The sequence below is a fragment of the Peromyscus californicus genome, unplaced genomic scaffold, assembly GCF_007827085.1.
Source record: "Peromyscus californicus insignis strain IS unplaced genomic scaffold, ASM782708v3 Scaffold_13__1_contigs__length_99412109, whole genome shotgun sequence".
Taxonomy (NCBI): Eukaryota; Metazoa; Chordata; class Mammalia; order Rodentia; family Cricetidae; genus Peromyscus; species Peromyscus californicus.
This window is the reverse complement of record NW_026294424.1, coordinates 16,320,660-16,343,065: the sequence shown is the minus strand read 5'-3', so window position 1 is coordinate 16,343,065 and position 22,406 is coordinate 16,320,660. Positions and strand designations below refer to the sequence as shown.

At 41.6% G+C, this 22,406-nt stretch overlaps 1 protein-coding gene across 7 annotated transcripts in view; it reads right to left on the bottom strand.

Moving 5' to 3' along the window:
• The window catches only part of Acyp2 (acylphosphatase 2), a 205,213-nt gene that overhangs the window by 24,911 nt on the left and 157,896 nt on the right, over window positions 1-22,406 (bottom strand). For 3 of the 7 annotated variants that reach the window (XR_008217388.1, XR_008217386.1, XM_052734564.1), the window contains one exon: window positions 19,905-20,038. The exons of the other annotated variants lie outside the window; for them this stretch is intronic. Coding sequence is in view for 1 of the 3 variants with exons in the window: in XM_052734564.1 (XP_052590524.1) it covers window positions 19,905-20,038 (134 nt within the window). In the remaining 2 variants the exon portion in view is untranslated. The remainder of the gene's footprint in view (window positions 1-19,904; window positions 20,039-22,406) is intronic. 7 annotated transcript variants of the gene reach the window in all.

The following is a 22,406-nucleotide window of genomic DNA, read 5'->3' as shown; positions in this document are numbered from 1 at the left end:
GTCTTTATTGCTCTACCCACTATCCATCCTTTTATTCAGGAACTCAGTAGAAAAAAATTGATATCCTAAGGTTAAGTCATTTTTCAATAAGAAACATTTAAATCCTCTGGAGTTTTCTTTTAGTTTAAAGAACAATAATTTTTATGGTCTTAGTATGATGCTGATCTTTACAAAGCTCAAGAGACAAAACCAAACACTTTTGCATGTTGCAAATTCTTATTTTTAATTCCTAAAATAACTGCTGTAACTACTGGTGATACAGGCCTTCCTTCCTTGCTTCCATTGGCTAGGGATGAAGCAGAGGAGTGCTCAGGCATAGAGATTTAGAAATATCAACAAATGATGGGTGAGATAAATTGTCTCCTAGGGACTGTGCACCTTCCTTTTGGATTTTTTTTACATAACAGAATAACATTGTAGGATCACAGGAAATGGCAATAGGAACAACTCAAGATAAGGGAAATACGGCTGTTGTAAGCAATTTGCAATCTTTAAGAGGATTAGAATATACATTTAGCAACAGGACCAGTCTGTGGAAATTGAATTATTTTATTTAATTCTTTATATGCAGACTAGGAAGATGAAGTAACCCAGGTAAACCATGTCACAGACATGACAACCAGAATGTGGACATCACTGGCTATTCAGAGCAGCCCGTTTCTTCATTATTTAACGTTTAGATAATTTTGGACAAATTGCTGAGATCTTAAAGGACTGATACTGTTTGAAGGCAAGGACAGGGAGAATGCAGACTGCCCTCAGAACTGTCTTCTCTTAATTTACTGAGGTCAAGAAAGGAAGTGACAGGTGAGCATAAAATAAGAATTTGGGAGAGCTGGTCCAGCTCCTAGATCATTTCCTAGCTCCTAACAGAGTGGAAAATTCAAGGTCAATCCAGTTTCCAGGAAATAAGAAGTCTACCAGATCATAGACTTCCATACACAGGCCAGCACAGAGAGATACTATAGTATACTAATTCTTATTGCTTCATCAGGCCTATCATGGACAGGCTGTTCTGCTGGAAACCTCCAGCTCATACTCCTGCTTGAGTGGAAAGCCCCACTTCTCTCTCTCCAAACCCTGCCCTCTCATAAAATCTCCAACAAAGAAAAGCTGTCAAAAGCCCAGTTCTGCATTTTTAGTGGCTTTTGGCAGCTCCTCCCCGGAAGTTGCCAGCCGCCTAAAACCCCACCTAAAGTGTTCAGCTTTTAACCATACTTGGGCACAAACTCAGCTTGTGGAGGAGACATCATCACCCCTTGCCTACAGGATATATAAATTCCCTGCTTTAGCTTGGCCATGTGACTTCTTGGGCCCTGATCTCTGGGGCTGGAGGGCTAACCCAGGAGTTGCTTTGCTCAAATATACCTGTTCTTTTACTTTTTCAATTTTGCTTGATCTGACTTACCTGCGTTGGTGGAGAAACCTATTATCACACTACAGAAAACCGATTATCTTGGTGTCAATAACCTGGGAGAAGTTAAGCCTTCCTGTTGGGTGGACTAGGTTCACCAGCCACGTGGTGGGGCAGGGGCACTCCTCTCCCTTTATCTTCCTCTCCACCAGACATGATCAACTTTTGACTTAGAGTAAGTCCCCCATTTCCCAGACACCACCTAAAAGAGGTACTGGGTACCTTTCCCAGGTCAAAGACCCCCGGGATTCCCTGCCAAGTCACTGCCATGCCAGGGCAAGCCCAACCATTTCAGGAGCAGATGGTCATTGCTCCTGGGGACTTTGCGGAAAGACATCCTTCCCAAAGGCTACCTCTACCCCTACTGCTCCACCCCAAGCTATCCAGGGGGAATGCCTTGCCCTAGTCTTATGTCTCTGGCACAGGCTTGGAAATGGGCAACCCTGGGTCTAAACCCAATCCTCAGTCACCCAAGGGGTGTCTGCTCCAAAATTTACCCAAATTGGGGCTGTCTCATACCATATGCAAATGGTTTGGGCTCCCTTATCCAGGGTTTGTGAGCTCTGCACTCCCGCCCCTCCCTCTGTAGCCAGTGCTCAGTAGCCCAGGTTTTGTTGGCCAAGGTTGTGGTGGCTCCAGGGGCCACCCAGAGATTGACCCTGAGCCCTGCTACCTGACTAGGCTGCCTGAGTCACTGGCTCCCCCTCACCTCTCTTCTTCCTTTCGTATCTTCTCTGCTCTGTTTGTCTACCTGCCTCTCTGATGTCTCTACTCCAAGATGGCCTTTACTCTCCCCATTCCCCAATAGACCTCTTACATTAACTCTGTTGTTCATGGTGTATCCCTTGGAAGGGGCTGCCAAAAGGTACTCACTTTGCCTTTTTTCACTCACTGGGCTTTCCTGCCATTTGATCTGAACTATGCTGGGATTCTACCGGCCCGCTCCACCTGCAACAGATTCTATCTCCTGGTTTGTTTCTGTCTGCTCTTCCACACCACCATGCTGGAATCCTACCCCATGTTCTACCTGCACTGATCCAGCCTCCCCAGCAGGAGCCATGGTCCTGGCTACCCATTTCATTTCACAGCCATCGATAGATGTTGGAAAAAACCTAAAAAGGCTGAGGACATTCCCTACACCTCCATACAGGAATTGGTGAAAATGGCTTTTAAGGTTTTTAACACTGGAGAGGAGGCAGCTGAGTCTTCCTGGCAGGCTCAGATGCAACAGAAGGCTATATACTCCATGCTCATGCCTTGGCAGTTGACATGAGGCCATCAGCATTCCTGAAGAGGGAGCAAGGGAAGTCCACAAGGCTCCATCCCACTGGGGCCTAGCCAAAATCAACTTCACCAGGGGCTTGCTTCAAATGGGGCCAGTAAGGCCACTGGTCCCAATGCTGCCCCAACCCTTAGCTGCCAACAAGGCCATTCCCTGTCTGCTGGCAGCCTGGTCACTGAAGTTGGAATGTGCCTATGTGGGCTCATCCTCTATGCCACACCATGGAGGTCCAGCCCCACCAACACAGGCATCTGAGACTCTTCCAGCCTTCAACTTCTTCAGCCTGGTGGAGGACTGACAGTACCCAGACGCTGAGACTCCCATCACCCTCACAGAGCCTAGCTTCCTGGTGGACATGGGAACTACTTTTTCAATCTTGACCTCTTACTCGGGTCCCAGAGTTCCCTTGCCAATTTCTGTCATGGGAGCAGATGGGACCCCCTCCTTTCCGCCTAAGACCCTGCCTCTTCCCTGAATTTTTGCAGGGCTATTCTTCTCACACTCTTTTCTAGTCATACCCGTTTGTCTGGTACCTTTACTTGGCTGTGATATGCTCAGTTGCTTTGGGGCCACCCTCACCTTGGCCCCTATTCTGTCTTCTGACATCTATCTTCTTTTTTCTTTAATTGCCTCACAGGACCCTGCAACCATCCTCCCTGCCCCTTCCTCATCGGATACCTCCTCCCACTCCTGCCCAGAGGCTGTGGAGGATTTATGCTCACCCCAGCCTGGTCTCCTACACCAACCCCTCACAGACCCCGAATTCACCCTCTTTGTTGATGGAAGCTCTCTTATAGACAGATCAGGAAACCACCAGGAGGCTTGTGCAGTGATCACTTCCATTGAACCAACCTGCCTGCCATTGGGGACCTCCTCACAAAACACTGAATTAATTGCCTTGACTAGAGCACTCAAAATATCTAAGGGTCAAAAGACAGGCTAACATCTACACTGACTCTAAATATGCCTTTTAAAATAGCCCATACCCATTCTGTCTTTTTGAAGGAAAGGGACTTTCTCATTACCAAGAGCATTCCCATTGTCAACAGACCCCTTATAGCCAAGCTCTTGGAGGCCCTTCATCTTCCTGCAGAGGTAACCATAATCCACTGCTGGGGACATCAGTCCTCCAGGGACCCAGTGGCCTTAGGCAATTCCGGGGCTGACTCAGTAGCCTGGGGACTGGCCTCCAGCTCCTCTGGATCTACAGGACATATTTTGCTTTTGACACCCTCCTATCAGCCTTGTTACCAACCAGAGGAGAGGGACAAACTCCTGAATAAAGGGGTCACGCAGACAAAAGATGGAAGGTTCATCACCCCTTGCCTACAAACTAAAGCTCCCTGCTTTAGTTTGGCCATGTGACTTCTCCAGCCCCAAATTCTGGCACTGAAGGGCTCACCTGGAAGTTGCTTTGCTCAAATATACCTGTTATTTTACTTTTTCAATTTTGCTTGATCTGGCTTACTGCATTGGTGGAGAAACCTATTATTGGGTTATAAAAGACCTATTACAGGCTACCGCTGTTCATTTCTGCTTCCTCAACTGTGATATTTAATTATTTTAATACAATAGCAACACCACAAATCATTTATCATACATCATTATGACAGATATAACAATAATTTCAAATATAACAATAATTTCAAAAACTGAAGCATTTTGAGAATTACAAAATGTTTCACTGGGACTGTTGAGGTGTTTCAGCAGATGAGGGCACTTGCCACAACCAACCCTGATGACTGAGGCTCAATCCTCAAGATACACATGGTTGTAAGAGAGAACTCACTCTTATAAGTTGTCCTCTGACCTCCACATATACACTGTGGCATGTACACACATGTGCACACACACACAAAATAGATATAAATGTAAAACAAATTCAAAATGTCACACCAAGACACAAACACACCACACACAATACACATCATTGGAGAAAAGGTATCAGTCTTATTTGAGGTAAGGTTGTCACAAACCTCCAATCTGTAAAAGCGTAACAAAAATGGGGCATATCTATGTACTTCTAGGCTTGCTCTAGGTCCTGATCCTGATGGCTTACATGGAGTGCCAAGTGTGGCTCCTGATCCAGGGGCTAAGGAAAGGTGCTTCACAGATAACCTCCTCAGATGAGGAACTGACAGGGAGATGCAGCCCTTCCTGACTCTCTAGCCTACTGCTCTTTCCAGAACACAAACAAGGAACACATTCATTCATCAGGTATTCACTCTCTGCCAATGGAACGAGGCAATAAATAGATAAAACATGATTATCTGAAGTTTTCGATGACCATAAATCCTATGGCATCTATTAAATTTACTAGCTTACTAGGAATTTTTGAAAGTGATTGCATTTATAGTGAATTTAACATAATTAGGATCTCTATCATAATTAACCACCAGCTAAGTAATACAATAAAAAGGCTAAGAACAAATTCTTTTTAAATTAGAAAAATAGGGGCTGGAGAGATGGCTCAGTGGTGAAGAGCACTTGTTGCTCTTACAAAGAACTCAGGTTTGTTTCACAGCACCACATGGTGGTTCAGAACCCTCTACAACTCCTGTTCCAGGGATCCATCACTCTCTTTTGACCTCTGCATACATCAGGCATGTATCTGGTACACATATGTACATGCAGGAAAAACATTCATACACGTGAAATTTTAAAAAATCAATCTAAATTGGGAGATAATATTCAAGATCTACATATGGCATTTATAAAATATTATTTTAAAAATTTATGTGCCATATGTAAGTAAGATTGCAGTTTTCTTGGAATAGCTAAAACAATGAACAAATTGAGGTATATCACATTATTAACAGGAAATCCATTTTCACCAGGTTATTTACTATTTGTTTAACAATATAATTTCATATTAATAAAAAGACAATGAGTTAATGTTGGTCTAGTCCTCTGAAAATTCTGATATAAAGCACACTAATTTTTCAGTAATTAAATAAATAAGGCAGGACCGAGGAGGGCTCTGAGGTAGAATGCTTGCCTAGGCATACATGAAACTCTTGGGAGAGCAGTATGGTACATATTGAAATAAATTTAATACATGATCTGTAGTCATATTAAGGAAAATACTTACTTAGAAATTACCTAATGACACAAAGGAAGAAGCATAGGGAAACCACTCCCCACTTCCTCTCTCTAAATGATGGACACTCCCACGCCCAAGCACAGGTCTCTGGATAACTATGATCCCCCAAGTCTTTCTGAGAAGCCAGAGTCAGAAATACATTCTTTCTCTTCATATAAGAGATGATGGAAAAACTATGATAAAAATTTGGGAGCTGGGTAGTGGTGGTGGTGGCGGTGGTGGTGGTGGTGGTGGTGGTGGTGGTGATGGTGGTGGTGCACGCCTTTATCCCAGCACTTGGGAGGCAGAGCCAAGGCGGATCTCTGTGAGTTCAAGGCCAGCCTGGTTTACAGAGCGAGTTCCAGGACAGGCACTAAACTACACAGAGAAACCCTGTCTCAGAAAAACAAACAAACAAACAAAACCAAACAAACAAAAATTTGGATCTTTTGGAGATTTTAACCCTTCCCCCCATACTACCTTCTTTTTAAGGAGCATCACTGGAGATGAGAAAAGCTGCATTTCAGAATGCTGTCAGAATGGTTTTGACACTGTTTATTCTATTGGTGTAATTTTGTAGAAAAAGAACAACTTTGATCATTTAGGGATTTTTTTATATAAATTTTTTTAGAAATCTCAGACTTGTATTTTTGTGTTTGACATTTTTATTAAGTTCTTTTTGTAACTGGAACCATGCCACAGTATGGGGAAACTGCCTTCTTTCAACTCTTTGCCTCTACTGTTTTCTAATTTTTAGGTGGAAAGAAAGCAGATACATCAAATTTACCTTTCTGTGTAATTAAAATTGTATTTATCTGTTAAAAAAGGAACGGCTTAATTATACCCTAGCAACTGCCAAAATAAGTGGCTCACATCTAAATACAACAACAACAAAAGCAGTGACTTAGATAAGCTCTTATATCAAATACCAGAGTAAGTCCTGGTGGACTAAATGGTGAAATATTTCCTTTAATTCTTTCCATGTTAAGAAAAAAAAACAATCAAATATTTATGAAGTCTTTAGATGGACAATTATTTTTCAAAAGTTTATGACAACAGTGGAAATTAAATGGCAAAAATAAATTGCTCAAAACTACAAGAAAAGTTATTTTAATACTGAAAACTGAATTATAATAAGAGAAACACAACTGAGAAATATTCATAACAACACAGAAAGTTAGCATATAACAAATAGCTTACTCAGATTTTCAAAAATATTCAGGCTAAGAGATAAAGAGGCCAAGAATTAAAAACATGCCATTCATATAAGAAACTCAAATAAATTAGGTACATAAGGACATTCTTAAAGTACTGATAGCAACAAAAAACTGTAAACAAACTGTTCAATAAGTTCTAACTCAACATACCACCATGTAGTCATGAAAATTTATAATGAATATATTTCCCAGGTGGAAGAAGGTTGCTATTGAGACATGGAAGTTAGTCTTAATAATAACTCCACTCACTGTGTGTATTAGGCACATAGGAAACAACAAAAATGAAATTCACTATTTATATTCTTCAGATAAATTGTAGTAGAACATTACATATTTTTATTGTATTTAATATATTATAGATTTTATGGTATTTTTCAACATATAAAGGAGAACAAGAAGAAAAACAAAAGAAATGAGGACTATGGTATCCAAAGGTAAGCAGCTTTCTAGTGCTCTTTCACCACACCAGAGCCCTCTGGGGGGCTCCTGATGCTACCTGTGGAGCTCGGTTCTAGATGTCAGTGCCATATGTTACTTCCTCTTCCTCCTTAGTGTAAAGAGGTGAATTCTTGATTCATGTTCTTGAGGGCATCTTAGGTTCTTTATGGAGTCACATGTAAACAATAGGGGAAGTTTCATTCCTTACAGCACCTAAGTCAAAGATCTCACTTACTAGAATTGGAATGATGTACCCAATCCTGGCTTTATGACTTTAACAGTCCAATGGCTTCACTGCAACTAAGAAAGCTGTGGAATAGTCAAAACCAAGATGCAGAACTGTTTGGTGGAGTTTATACTTAAACTTTTGAATATGAAAATTAATCTCAGTTGAAAAGTTCAGGTAAGTAGGAAGGAACACTTTTATTTTATTTTATTTTATTTTATTTTATTTTATTTTATTTTATTTTATTTTATTTTATTTTGGTTTTCCGAGACAGGGTTTCTCTGTGTAGCTTTGCGCCTTTCCTGGAACTCACTTGGTAGCCCAGGCTGGCCTCGAACTCACAGAGATCCGCCTGCCTCTGCCTCCCGAGTGCTGGGATTAAAGGCGTGCGCCACCACCGCCCGGCTGGAAGGAACACTTTTAAAGGAATTCAATGTTGTGGCTCATGTTCAAAGTAACCATGGACAGCAGAAACCCAAAGATTCCATTTGCTATCTTAGGCTATGACTAACTGCGGTACAGGTTTTGTGAGTGTTTTTCAAACTTGAAATCAAAGAGTGCAATACAAACTTTACTTGAACTTTATCTAAATTTCAACAGGTACTGACAGATGCTTTTAGAATGAATAGGCCCCAATTCCCAAACAGCACAGCATTTCAAAGCTATTTTTGATTCTGAAATGAGAAGCAATTCCAGGAAGACAGTCCTGAGCCTTTTTTCCAGCTACGGAAATAGCTCCTCTTGTGGCCCTTCTGACCCACACCAAGGAAGCTGGTTGAGAAGATGTACTTTTATCCACAATCCTATGACTAGTGTAGCCCACAAGTGGAAAAGTAGGCTGTTAGGTCATCTTCAGAGAACCTATTCTCATATTTCCCGGAACCAGGTATATATACAAAGCCACAGAGTTCTCAATTCCTCTTCTTCTTTGAAATGATCTTAACATTTTGTTACCTTGGGAGACTCGTTTACAGAGTGAATGGGGGGGTGGTTATCGATCAGTGGATAGTCACTGTTAACCTTCTACCAAATAACTCAATTCTTCTAGAAAAGTTTTGGCAACCCCAGCCTCAAATCTTTGGGCCCTTGTTTTACTGGTTGTAATTCCCACCAGCCTGAACCACATTTTGCCTTTCCATGGCTTCCCACTCCTTACTTGGGATGTTCAAGGCTTTCTCATTCAAAAGTAAAAGACTTTCACTGAATTATCCTCCAGTATCACCCCACCTTATTTGTCCTTCACATCCAAGCTTCCAGAGCTGATGAATTCCTATTGAACCAAATGGAAACTCTGACTTAGCTTTCAGGCATAGTGACAATTGTGAAGGCAATACAGACCCCATCTTAGGGAAGGGTCACCATCTTATACCACCTGCTGTACTCAGTTCCAGAAAGGACCTCAGGAATGTGCCATGACAACTCGAACAGAGCAGTATGCTCCTGCAGACATTCTGTCTTTGGTTTATGGCCCTTGAAGATATTTAGATAATTCTGCTGGGCAATCCAGATAATTGTGTTCAGTGGGTTGTGGTTTCCTGCCAAAAGTATAATCCAATAGTTTCAAATGTGGCTTCATGCCGAAAGTCTAGACCAACAGTTTCAAAAAATCACCTTGCTCCATATCCTTTCTACCCAATCCCAAGCATGTAATTCCCTACTTGTGGTTTTCCCTATAAAAACTTTCTACACCTGGGCTCATGGCTGCTGCCACATTTCCCTCCATCTGCCATGTGTTGGCCCAGGTTGAACCTGACAATAAAAGGACCCTTATGTGCTAGCATCAGAAACCAGCTCTGTGGTGGTCTCTGGGGGTTTCGAAGGTACAACAGCAATGACTTTATAGGGCGCCTTTCTAAACCAGGGATTCTTTTTTTTTTTTTTAATAATTTGATTTAATTTTATATATCAGCCACGGATTCCCCTGTCCTCCCTCCTCCTGCCGCCTCCCCCAGCCCAACCCCCATTCCTATCTCCTCAAGGGCAAGGACTCCCCTGGGGATTCAGCTCAACCTGGTAGATTCAGTCCAGGCAGGTCCAGTCCCCTCCTCCCAGGCTGAGCTATGTGTCCCTGCATAGGCCCCAGGGTCCAAACAATCAGCTCATGCACTAAGGACAGGTCCCGGTCCCATTGCCTGGGTGCCTCCCACACAGTTCAAGCTATTGAACTGTCTCACTTATCCAGAGGGACTGATCCAATTGGGGGCTCCTCAGCTATTGTAAACCAGAGATTCTTATAGGGATTTGTTAAACATTTTCTTGATTAAAAATATACAAAGATCATCTCCTGCTGCATTAGTGACCACCAGAGCTACAGTCCCCACCTGCACCTGATTGGTGGAAGAAGTGAGTGTCTGAGTGATGGCTGGACACCCATGCCCTCTAGGTCTTAGCCCCTGGGGGCACATCCCAGGCCCTTCCCCCACCTACCTTCATCTCAGCAACTCAGGAGCAACATCATCTCTCCCAACCATTCCCTACTGCATCAGTGACCTCCAGAGCCACAGTCCCTATCTGAACCCAATTGGTGGAAGAGGTGAGTATCTGAGTGCTGGGCTGGATACCCCCCACGCCCACCTCAAGTGCCTCCAGCCCCTCTAGATCTTAGCTTCTGGGAGGCACATCCTGCACCCCTCCCTCACCTGTCTAAGTCCCAGTGACATGGCAGCATCCCCCTCAAACCATCTGCAGCCTCTTCAGAGACCACTGCCACATTAGCAACCACAAGAGCCACAGTCCCCACCTGCACCCAATTGGTGGAAGAGGTGAGTGTCTGAGAGCCCAGTTGGACAGCCCTGCTCTCTAGGTCCTAGCCCCAAGGAACATACCTTGTGCCCCTCCCCCAGTCACCTCAGTCCTAGATTGGTAGAGGAGTGACCATTGGAGCTGTAGAGCCCACCTACACCCATTAGAGGAAGAGCCCCTAGCGACTGGGCAATAACATCCCCTCCCAACCATTCCCTGAAGCCTCAGCGACCCCCAGAGCCACAGACTCCACTTGTACTGATTGGAGGAGAGGCAACCCCTGGAGCCACAGGCTCCACCTGCACTAATTGGAGGAAGAGATGGGTAGATGGCAGTGTAAGAATACATTCAACAACATAAAGAGCAATACGGCACCACCAGAAACTAGTGGTTCTAAAACAGCAAGACCTGAACATCCCAATGCAGATGAAGCAGATGAAAATGACCTTAAAAATAACTTTATGAAGATGATAGTGACTTTTAAAGACAAAATGAAAAATTCCCTTAAAGAAATGGAGAAAAAGACAAAGAATTGGAAGAAATCAATAAATCCCTTAAAGAAAACCAAGAAAAAACAAACAGGTGAAAGAAACAGTTCAACAGTTCAAGACTTGAAAATTGAAATAGAGGCAATAAAGAAAACACAAGCCGAGGGAATTCTGGAAATGGAAAACCTGGGTAAATGAACAGGAACTACAGATGCAAGCATCACCAACAGAATACAAGAGATAGAAAAGAGAATCACAGACACTGAAGATATGATAGATGAAATAGATTCAGTGGTCAAAGAAAATGTTAAATCCAACAAAGTATTAACACAAAACATCCAGAAAATCTGAGACCCATAAAAAGACCAAACCTAAGAATAATAGAGATAGAGGAAGGAGAATGCCAGCTCAAAGGCACAGAAAATATATTCAACAAAATCATAGAAGAAAACTTTCCCAACCTAAAGAAGGTCATGCCAATGAAGGTACAAGAAGTTTACAGAACATCAAATAGACTGGACCAAAAAAAAATTCCCCTCACCACATAATTATCAATCTACTAAACATACAGAATAAAGAAAGAATATTAAAAGCTGCAAAGGAAAAAGGCCAAGTAACATATAAAGGCAGACCTATCAGAATTACACCAGACTTCTCAATGGAGACTCTAAAAGCCAGAAGGTCCTAGACAGATGTTTTGCAGCCACTAAGTGACCATGGATGCCAGCCCAGGTTACCATACCCAGTAAAACTTTCAATAGTAATAGATGGATAAAACAAGATATTCCATGACAAAATCAGATTTAAACAATACCTATCCACAAATCCAGCCCTGAAGAAAGCACTAGAAAGAAAACTCCAACCCAAGGAAGTTAGTTGCACCCATGAAAACACAGCCAATATATAACCACACACCAGCAAATCCCAAAGAAGAGAAACACACACACAAACACACACACACACACACACACACACACACACACACACACACACTACCACAACCACTAACAAAACCAAACAAAACGGGAATTAACAATCACTGGTCATTAGTATCTCTCAATATTAATGGTCTCAATTTGTCTATAAAAAGACACAGGCTAACAGAATGGGTAGGATAATAGGACCCATCCTTCTACTGCATACAAGAAACACACCTCAACCTCAAAGACAGATATTACCTCAGAGTAAAGGGTTGTGAAAAGATTTTCCAATCAAATGGACCTAAGATACAAGCTGGTGTAGCTATCCTAATATTCCACAAAACAGACTTCAAACTAAAATCAGTTGAAAGAGATGGAGGACATTTCATATTCATTACAGGAAAAATCCATCAAGATGAAGTCTCAATTCTGAACATCTATGTCCCAAAATACAAGGGAACCCACATTTGTAAAAGAAACATTACTAAAGCTTAAAGCACACATCAAACCCCACATACTAATTGTGGGAGACTTCAACATCCCACTCTCATCAATGGACAGGTCTGCCAGACAGAAACTTAACAGAGAATTAAGAGAACTAACAGACATCTATAGAACATTTCACCCAAACACAAAAGAATATACCTTCTTTTCAGCATCTCATAGAAACTTCTCTAAAATTGACCACATACTAAGTTACAAAGCAAACCTCAACAGATACAAAAAATTGGAATAACACCCTATATCTTATCCAAAAACCATGGTTTGAATTGAACAACAACACAAATTGTAGGAAGCCTACAAACTCATGGAAATTGAACAACCCTCAAACTGAATTACCACTGGTAATTAAAAATAAATTAAAGACTTCATAGAATTCAATGAAAATGAATGCATAACATATCCAAACTTATGGGACACTATGAAAGTAGTGATAAGAGAAAAGTTCATAGCACTAAGTGCCTACATAAAGAATTTGGAGAAATCTCACACTAGCAACTTAACAGAACACCTGAAAGCTCTAGAACAACAGCAACAACAACAACAACAATAACAACAACAACAACAAACTCATCCAGGAGGAGTAGATGTGGTTGAAAGTTTCTTGGTCTGCCTGGTCCCCTGGCAGAGCTGGTCATTTGGGCAAGAAACTGCTCTTGCCTGGACTGCTTGACATTATGTTATATAAACTGGACATAGAAAAGTAGATGGCAGGAAATAATCAAATTGAGGGTTGAAGTCAATAAAATAGAAACAAAGAGAACAATACAAAGAATCAATGAAACAAAGAGTTGGTTGTTTGAGAAAACCAACAAGATAGACAAACCCTTATCCAAACTAACCAAAAGGCAGAAGGAGAATACCCAAATTAACAAAATCAGGAATGAAAAGGGGGATAAAACAACACACACTGATAAAATCATTAGGTCATACTTCATAAAGTGTGACCTCTACTTTACAAAATTGGAAAATCTAAAAGAAATGGACAATTTTCTGGATAGGTACCACATACCAAAATTAAATCAAGACAAGATAAATAATTTAAATAGTCCGATAACCCCTAAGGAAATAGAAGCAGTCATCAAAAGTCTCCCAATTAAAACAAAACAAAACAAAAATCAAATCAAATCAAATCAAATCAAAACAAAACAAAATGCCCAGGGCCAGATTGTTTCAGTGCAGAATTCTACCAAAATTTCAAAGAAGAGCTAATACCAATATCCCTCAAATTGTTCCACATAATAGAAACAGAATGAACATTGCCAAACTCTTTTTATGAGGCTACGGTTACCCTGATACCCAAACCATACAAAGATGTAACTAAGAAAGAGAATTACAGATCAATCTCCCTCATGAACATTGATGCAAAAATACTCAATAAAATACTGGCAAACTGAATCCAAGAACACATAAAAAAAAATCATCCACCATGATCAAGTAGGCTTCATCCCAGAGATGCAGAGATGGCTCAACATATGAAAATCAGTCAATGTAATTCACCATAAAACAAACTGAAAGAGAGAAAAAACCCACATGATCATCTCATTAGGTGCTGAAAAAGCCTTTGACAAAATCTAACATCCCTCATGATAAAGGTCTTGGAGAGATCAGGAATACAAAGGACATATCTAAACATAATAAAGGCAATTTACAGAAAGCCAGTAGCCAACATCAAACTAAATGGAGAGAACCTCAAAGTAATTCCACTAAAATCAGGAACAAGATAAAGCTGTCCATTTTCCCCATATCTATTCAATATAGTACTCAAAGTTCTAGCTAGAGCAATAAGACAACAAAACGAGGCCAAGGGGATACAAATTGTAAAGGAAAAAGTCAAACTTTTATTATTTGCAGATGATATGATATGAGTGACCCCAAAAATTCTACCAGGGAACTCCTACCGAAGATAAACACCTTCAATAATGTGGCAGGATACAAGATTAATTAAAAAAAATCAGTATCCCTCCTATATGTACATGATAAATGATCTGAGAAAGAAATCAGAGAAACAACACCTTTTATAACAGCCACCAATAATATAAAATATCTTGGGAGTAACTCTAACCAAACAAGTGAAAGACCTGTATGACAATAATTTTAAGTCTTTAAAGAAAGAAATTGAAGAAGATATCAGAAAATGGAAAGATCTCCCATGCTCTTGGATAGGATCAACATAGTATAAATGGCCATCTTACCAAAAGCAATCTACAGATCCAATGCAATCCTCATCAAAATTCCAACACAATTCTTCACAGACCTCAAAGAACAATACTTAACTTCATGGGAAAACAAAAATCCCAGGATTTTTGTACAATCCTGTACAATAAAGGAACTTCTGGAGGCATCACCATCCCTGATTTCAAGTTCTATTATAGAGTGACAGTACTAAAAACAGCTTGGTATTGGCATAAAAACAGACTCTTGAATCAATGGAATCAAATGGAAGACCCTGATATTAATCCACACACCTATAGACACCTGATTTTTCACAAAGAAGCCAAAATTGTACAATGGAAAAAAGAAAGTATCTTCAACAAATGGTGCTGTCAGAAATGGATGTCAACATGTAGAAGACTGCACATAGATCCATATCTATTGTCGTGTACAAAACTCAAGTTCAAGTAGATCAAAGAACTCAACATAAATCCAGTTACAGTGAACCTGATAGAATAGAAAGTGGGAAGTAGCCTTGAATGCATTGGCTACTTCCTAAATATAGCACCAGTAGCACAGACACTGAGAGAAACAATTAATAAATGTGACCTCTTGAAACTGAGAAGCTTCTGTAAGGCAAAGAATATGGTAAATAAAACAAAACAGCCTACAGAATGGGAAAATATCTTCACCAACCACACATCTGACAGAGGGTTGATCTCCAAAATATACAAATAACTCAAGAAATCAGACCTCAAAATACCAAATAATCCAATTAAAAATGGGGTACAGATCTAAACAGATAATTCTCAACAGAAGAATCTCAAATGGCTGAAAGACATTTAAGGAATTGCTCAACATCCTTAGCCATCAGGGAAATGCAAATCAAAATGACACTGAGATATCATCTTACACCTGTCAGAATGGCTAAGATCAAAATCACTGCAGACAACTTATGTTGGAGAGGATGTGGAGTAAGAGGAACACTCCTCCACTGCTGGTGGGAGTGCAAACTTTTACAGCCATTTTGGAAATCAATATGGCAGTTTCTCAGAAAATTGGGAATCAACCTACCTCAAGATCCAGCAATACCACTTTTGGGCATATGTCAAAAGGATGCTCAATCATACCACAAGGACACTTGCTCAACTATGTTCATAGCAGTATTATTCATAATAGCTGGAACCTGGAAACAACCTAGGTGCCCCTCAACTAAAGAATGGGTAAAAAAAATGTGGTGTATTTACACAATGCAGTATTACTCAGCAGTAAAAACAGTGACATCATGAAACTTGTAGGCAAGTGGAAATATCATCTAGAAAATATCATCCTGAGTGAGTTAATCCAGACCCAGAAAACAAACACAGTATGTACTCACTCATAAGTGGATTTTAGATGCAAAGCAAAGGATAACTAGGATACAATCCACAATCCCAGAGAAGCTAGATAAAAATGAGGACCCTAAGAGGGACATACATGGAGGGCCCCAGGAAGGGGAAATAGTTAAGATCTCCTGGGTAAACTGGGAGAGGGGATAGAAGGGAGAGGATGGAGACAGGGAACATGAGGGATTGAGGTGGCTGAGTTGGGAGAGGGACAGAGAGAAAGAACAATGAAAGAGACATCTTGACAGAGGGAGCCATTATGGTTAAAGGAGAAAGCTGGTGCTTGGGAAATTCCTGGGATTACACAAGGATGGCCCCAGGTAAGACTCCTAGCAACAGTGGAGAGGGTGCCTGAACTGGCCTTCCCCTGTAATCAGATGAGTGATTACCCTAATCGTCACCATAGAACCTACATCCAGTGACTGATGGAAGCAGATGTAGTGATCCATAGCCAAGCACTGGGCTGAGCTCCTGGAGAGCAGTTGAAGAGGGGAAGGAAGGATCATATGAGCAAGGGGGGGGGGGGTCAAGATCATGATGGGGAAAACCACAGAGACAGCTGACCCAAGCTAATGAGAGCTCACGAACTCTGGACTGACAGATGGGGAACCTGCATGTGACCAAACTAGGCCCTCTGAATGTGGGTGACAGTTGTGAGGCTTGATCTGTTTGTGGGGCCCCTGGCAATGGGACCAGGACTTATCTTGGGCACATGAACTGGCTTTTTTGAGCCCATTCCCTAGGGTAGGATACCTTGCTCAGCTTTGATGCGGGGGTGGGGGGGTGGGGGATGGTGGTGGCTAGGCCCTGCTTCAACTTGGCATGCCAGATTTTGTTGACTACCCAAAGGATCCCTTACCCCCTCTGAGGAGTAGATGAGGAGTGGTGGAGAGAAGGGGAGGGAGGGGTAACTGGGGATGTTATATAAAATGAGAAAATTTAATAAAAAAAATTTTTGAAATTAAAAAAATATATACAAGGATAAGGACTGTGACAAGTCAAACCATACAGAAGCAGATAAAGACAGCATCAAAATCTCCTACCCAGCTCTTGTTATATCTACATAAAATACACACACACACACACACACACACACACACACACACACACACACACACACACACCAGAGAGGGTGTGTGTGTTCCATTATGTACTCCTGGCTTGCCTAGCACTTACAGAGATCTACCTGTTCCTGCCTCTCAGTGCTAGGATTAGAGGGGTGTACCACTATTACCCAGAAAAATAATGAATTTTTGATCCTGTGAGATGGCACAGCAGGTAAACAGGCATTTGTCATGCCAACTGTTGAAATGATTCCCCAGAACTCACACAAAAGTGCAAAGGAGGAACCAACTCTACAAAACTGTCGTTGGACCTGCATACTTGTGTCCTGGCACAAATGTGTGTGGCTACCGCTCTTAATTCCTACATCTTCCTGTAGCTTGCTGATGTATATATATATATATATATATATTTTTTTGGTTTTTCGAGACAGGGTTTCTCTGTGTAGCTTTGCGCCTTTCCTGGGACTCACTTGGTAGCCCAGGCTGGCCTCGAACTCACAGAGATCCACCTGGCTCTGCCTCCCGAGTGCTGGGATTAAAGGCGTGCGCCACCACCGCCCGGCAGCTTGCTGATGTATATTAAGATCAACTTCATTGCTGTTTTATAGGTGATTGATATTGTTACTTTATTTTTTCACATTCTGACATGTAGTAAGAGAGATAAAATAACATTCTGCTGTGACATGAATTGCTAAACAGTTTATTAATAAAAAAAAAAAACCCAGAGCCAGACATTGGGGTGAAAGCTGAAAGATCAGAGAAACAGAACAAGCTAGCCATGTTCTTACCTGCACGGAATCCTAAGCCTCATGAGAGACACTTCCTGTTTACTCATGTCTTATATACCTTTCTGTGCCCTGCATCTTCCTTCCTTCCTAGTGCTGGGATTAAAGGTGTGTACCACCATGCCTGGCTCTGTTCCCAGTGTGGCCTTGAACTCATAGAGTTCTGGATGAATCTCTGCCTCCCAAATGCCAGCATTAAAGGAGTGTGCTACTACTGCCTGACCTCTATGTTTAATATAGTGGCTGGCTTTGTCCTCTGATCCCCAGGCAAGCTTTATTGGGGTACACAATGTATCACCTCATTCTGCAATAGAGTTTCTACCCTGTGTTTTCTGCAAGTTTTGCATTAGTGTGCGTGCGTGTGTGTGTGTGTGTGTGTGTGTGTGTGTGTGTGTGTGTGTGTGTGTGTTTTAATACTCCCTTCTGTGGAAAATTCATTGTAGTTCTGTAATTGTAGCAGCCTCTTTGAGGGACTCTTCTTGTTTGGATATATGGTCAGAACTTTAATATTTTCCTCAATCTTTCTCCACGATAGTGTCTGTGGAGAAAGTGTATGTGGAGGGGAATGGTTTAGTGATCTCCTGGCTCCAAGGGAGAAGAAACTTGCATGGTTCTCATTTCCTCTGAGCTCCATGGCAAGGCCCTGTGTCTATCTGGATCTTTGGAGCCTTGCTGGTCTTGATGCTTAAATCCTTGGCTGATAAAGGTCAGAGGTCCTTCCCAGTTGATGTTGTACAGTTCAGGGAAGCTCTTGGGTTCCGATAGTCAGCAACTGTCATTGCTTACCAGCCAGGGAATGCTTTATAACTACATTCTCCCTCCCTGAACTAGCTTCCTAGCCAGCCTCTGAGTTATGGTTGCTGCATCTTTTCACTGTGAGAATCAAGGGCAGTTCAGAGTGCGACCTTAGGCTCCCTCTGTTCACCAGACTGCAGCTACTCTGTCCCTGCTCTGCTAGCTCTCACAAGTGGGAGCATAGGTCTCCAGATGGAAATGCATGAACACTTTGCTCTTGGCTTTCTTTCTTTTAGACCATCCTCAGATCACCTCTATGGAGTCTGACTCAGAAAACGAAAGTCAGCAGGTAAGTGCCTCACTTCTGGCTTCCATCTTCTTCACATAGTCCCTTTGGCTAGAAGGAAGGAGGCATCCTATTGTATCTTCTCTGCTTCCTTAGCATGTGGGTGGTTTGTCATAGCACACATGTGCTCAGTATACCACTTCCAGGAGTCAATTCTTTCCTTCTGCCATGTAAGGTGGGGTAATTTAATTCAGGCTATCAGACTTGGCAGCAATCACTTTTACCCACCGAGCCACATCATAGGTTCAAGCTTTCTCAGCTTTTATGTATAGGTGAATTGCCCCAGGACCTTGTTAAGATGCAGACTCCAATTTAGAGAATTCAGGGAAGTCTTGAAATTGTGTTTATCCAACAAACTCCAGGTGAGGGCAACGGTGCTAATTTTTGGACTATACTTTTAGTAGGAAATCACTACTATTATACCCCTTCTTTTGAGAGGCATCCTTCCTCTCTCTTTCTCTGGGCCTTAATGGCAGAATGGCTCTGGGACAAGGAATAAATACAGCCAGATAACAAAATCTCTGCAATGTATGTCATCATTTTAATCATCATATCACCCTTTGCAGACAGCATGTATAAAACAGAAGAAAAAAACATGGGATCAAATATGCTAAGTATCTGCCCAAGTCCAGCAGATCATATCTGTGTTCTTCCCCCTTTCCTTGCTGCTTTTCATCATCTGCCTCATCCAGCTTTTTTCAAGACTGTGGTGCTTATGGGGCTAGAAAAGTGCACTTGCCTAGCATGGTTGAGGCCCTGGGTTTAATCCCTAGGACCACCCAAAACCAAAATAACAAAACAACTTCTTTGGGTCAGTGAGATGGCTCAGTTGGCAAAAGTGCTTTGTGCACAAGTCTAAAAAGAGAATGGTGATTACATGCTGACACTCATGCTAACACAGTCTTTATACATATACCAAAACACAGAAGGAACAGTAAGACTAAATGATTCTGTGTGCTTTGTGTGTGAATGCATTCATGCACGCATGCATGTGTGTGTCTGTGTGGCCAGTTAACATTTACTGTATTTGCTTTCCTTTCCTCCATCCCTCCATTCATATAATTTGATTAAAAACCTAATGTTCACTGGAGCTGGAGAAATGGCTTAGCAGTTGAAAGCACTTACTGCTCTTGCAGAAGACTTGGCATCCACATGGCAGCTCACAACCATCTGTAACTCCAGTTCCAGGGGATTCACTGTCTTCTTTTGGCCTCCCCAGGCACCAAGCACACAGTGCGATGCACGTCATACGTGGGGCACTCACACACATATATAAAATAAGTATTTTTTAAAATCTAATAATCAATCGAAACCCCCATTTTCCCCAACTGCACTCAGTGTTTTTTATAGCTTCCCTGCCTCCTGTCTTGAACCAAAACTATAGATCATTTTAGAACAATTTGCCATCTAAATGTACACTTACTTTTTGTTATATTTTAAAAGCATTCATTGTTCAGTTTATTTAGTTACACTTTTGTGAATTCTGAGAAATTCTAAAACGACAACTGGTATAAAGGCTGACGTTTGGGCATTATGTAGTGTGAACACTATAACACTAGTATTTTGCTACTCTACTGCATTCATAAGGGGAGGCACTTGGCACTGGTTAGGACCCAGGTCCAGTCAGGGGCCTGCACCTCTGCCTACCCCTGACTGCGTTGGGCTAGCCCTGCCAACTGTCTCTGCTACCTCGAGGCCAGTCAGCTGGGCCAGGACTTCACAGACCTTCCGTATCTTGCATCTTCAGGAGGCGGTTGCCTGTATTGCTGCTTGAGCATACTTGAAAACAGTTAATCGTAATTATTAACTTATCTAAGATAAATCAGTATCTAAATCCTAGCAACATTTCCCCCTGCTGTCTACATTTACATGATCTATATGATCTTTCTAAGAGGCAGGAGCCTCTGGCACAGCTACAAAGCCATTCAGGAAACCACTTAAGGCTTCTATGTAACCATGCCCTTTACAAACAGCTTTAATTTACTTTCTAAGGGAAAGAGGAGATTAACAATGTGTTTCTTCTCTGGCCTACCAACATGCTTTTCATTTCTTAGTCCAATGAACAATAGTTCTGAACAAACAAGGCTGTTTAAATAAGTCAAATGGCTTGTGAGGTATCCCTTTCAAAACAAATTGGAACTGAGTAACAATATTTGAGGAGTCAAAGGAAAACATGGCTGTAATTCACAGGCTCTCTTCTTTCATCTTACATTTACTTTACCTTTGTAAAGTCACGCTTTTTCTGTTTCTCAGAGATTTTAAATATGCCAGCAATTCTGCAAGCAGATAGATGTGTAACTCAACTGAAATGTCCCCAAAAAGCCCCCTTTTTCTTCCCTTAGCTCCATTCTCTTCTCTTTTGACTGCATTTTGGAAATTCTGTATTAGTTCTATTTGATAATTCTAAAAACAACACAACGGAAACAACAATAAGATGCAAGCAGAATGTGTTCCCTGAGGGTTGCAACTGTTCTTTTCAATAGTTTCTGGTTCCTCCCGATGACACTAGCAGAATGGAACACCATAAGGAAACAATATTTCACACTGAACTCAAAGACTATCATCAGCATTCACATTTAATTTTTAAAAAGGATATATGGTTCTTATTTTTGATTGCCTATTGTATATGTGGTATTTTAGGTTCTTAAAAGAAAATGAAATAGTATATAACAGGGTCTGCAATGTTAGAAATATGAAATTCTTGAGTGTCTGCTTTCCCGATAGTGAAAGTTTACCCAGAAGTGGTGGCCCTGTACCTTAGCTCTACAATACAGACACAGCTTTGAATGTCCTGATGAATCAGACTACTTTGCATTATACATATCATTCCCCACATTTATTGAGAATGGGTTCTGGGCTCATTTCTGCTTCTCTCTGGTCTTCAATTTCAATGATTTCAATATGCACACAGGGGATCCTTCCAACCCTGGCCTCATAGTTCACTCGCTTCCAACCGGCAATGACCTTGACTTCAACTGGCCCCATGATAGCCCCACACGGACAGAAAAGTGGGATTCTGACAAATCCTCTGCAGCCCACTCTCTCTCACACTTCTAGCTTGCCTTTGTAACCCTTCAGTATCCAGGCTCTTGCCCACAGTCAGACCACCTTTTCACTGACCCTCTCCTCTGTGCATCTCTGTCCTTACAGCTGGAATTCTAAGACCAATTACTGCAATCATACTTGCTATTCTTGCTTCAGCTCTGACTAAATACAACTCTGCTTTCTCACATTGCACCTGGAGACTGCTTGGGGCTGGAGGAAGATTCACAACCATGGTGAGTGCTAAGTTTCAAATTCACAACTCTAATGCTGTCTGAACATCACCCCACAGTCCAGTCACCCATATATTCTCACGGTAACTCTCACACTTTCTTTTCTCTCCTCAGAGTCCCACAGGCTCTTGTCATGTCCTCATGCTTACTCCTCTTGCTTTCTACTTTTCTGAGAATGCTGAAGCATTCAGAAGACAGTTCCATGAATCTAGTTATCCTTTCTCTCACCTGTGTACCCATCCTCACACTCTGCCCTCCTGCCAGTTATCAGAGGTAAAATTGTCATGTTTCTATTAAATGTCTGACTCCTGCTGCACTCAGGCTCTATCTCATCTATCAAGGCATGTGTTTG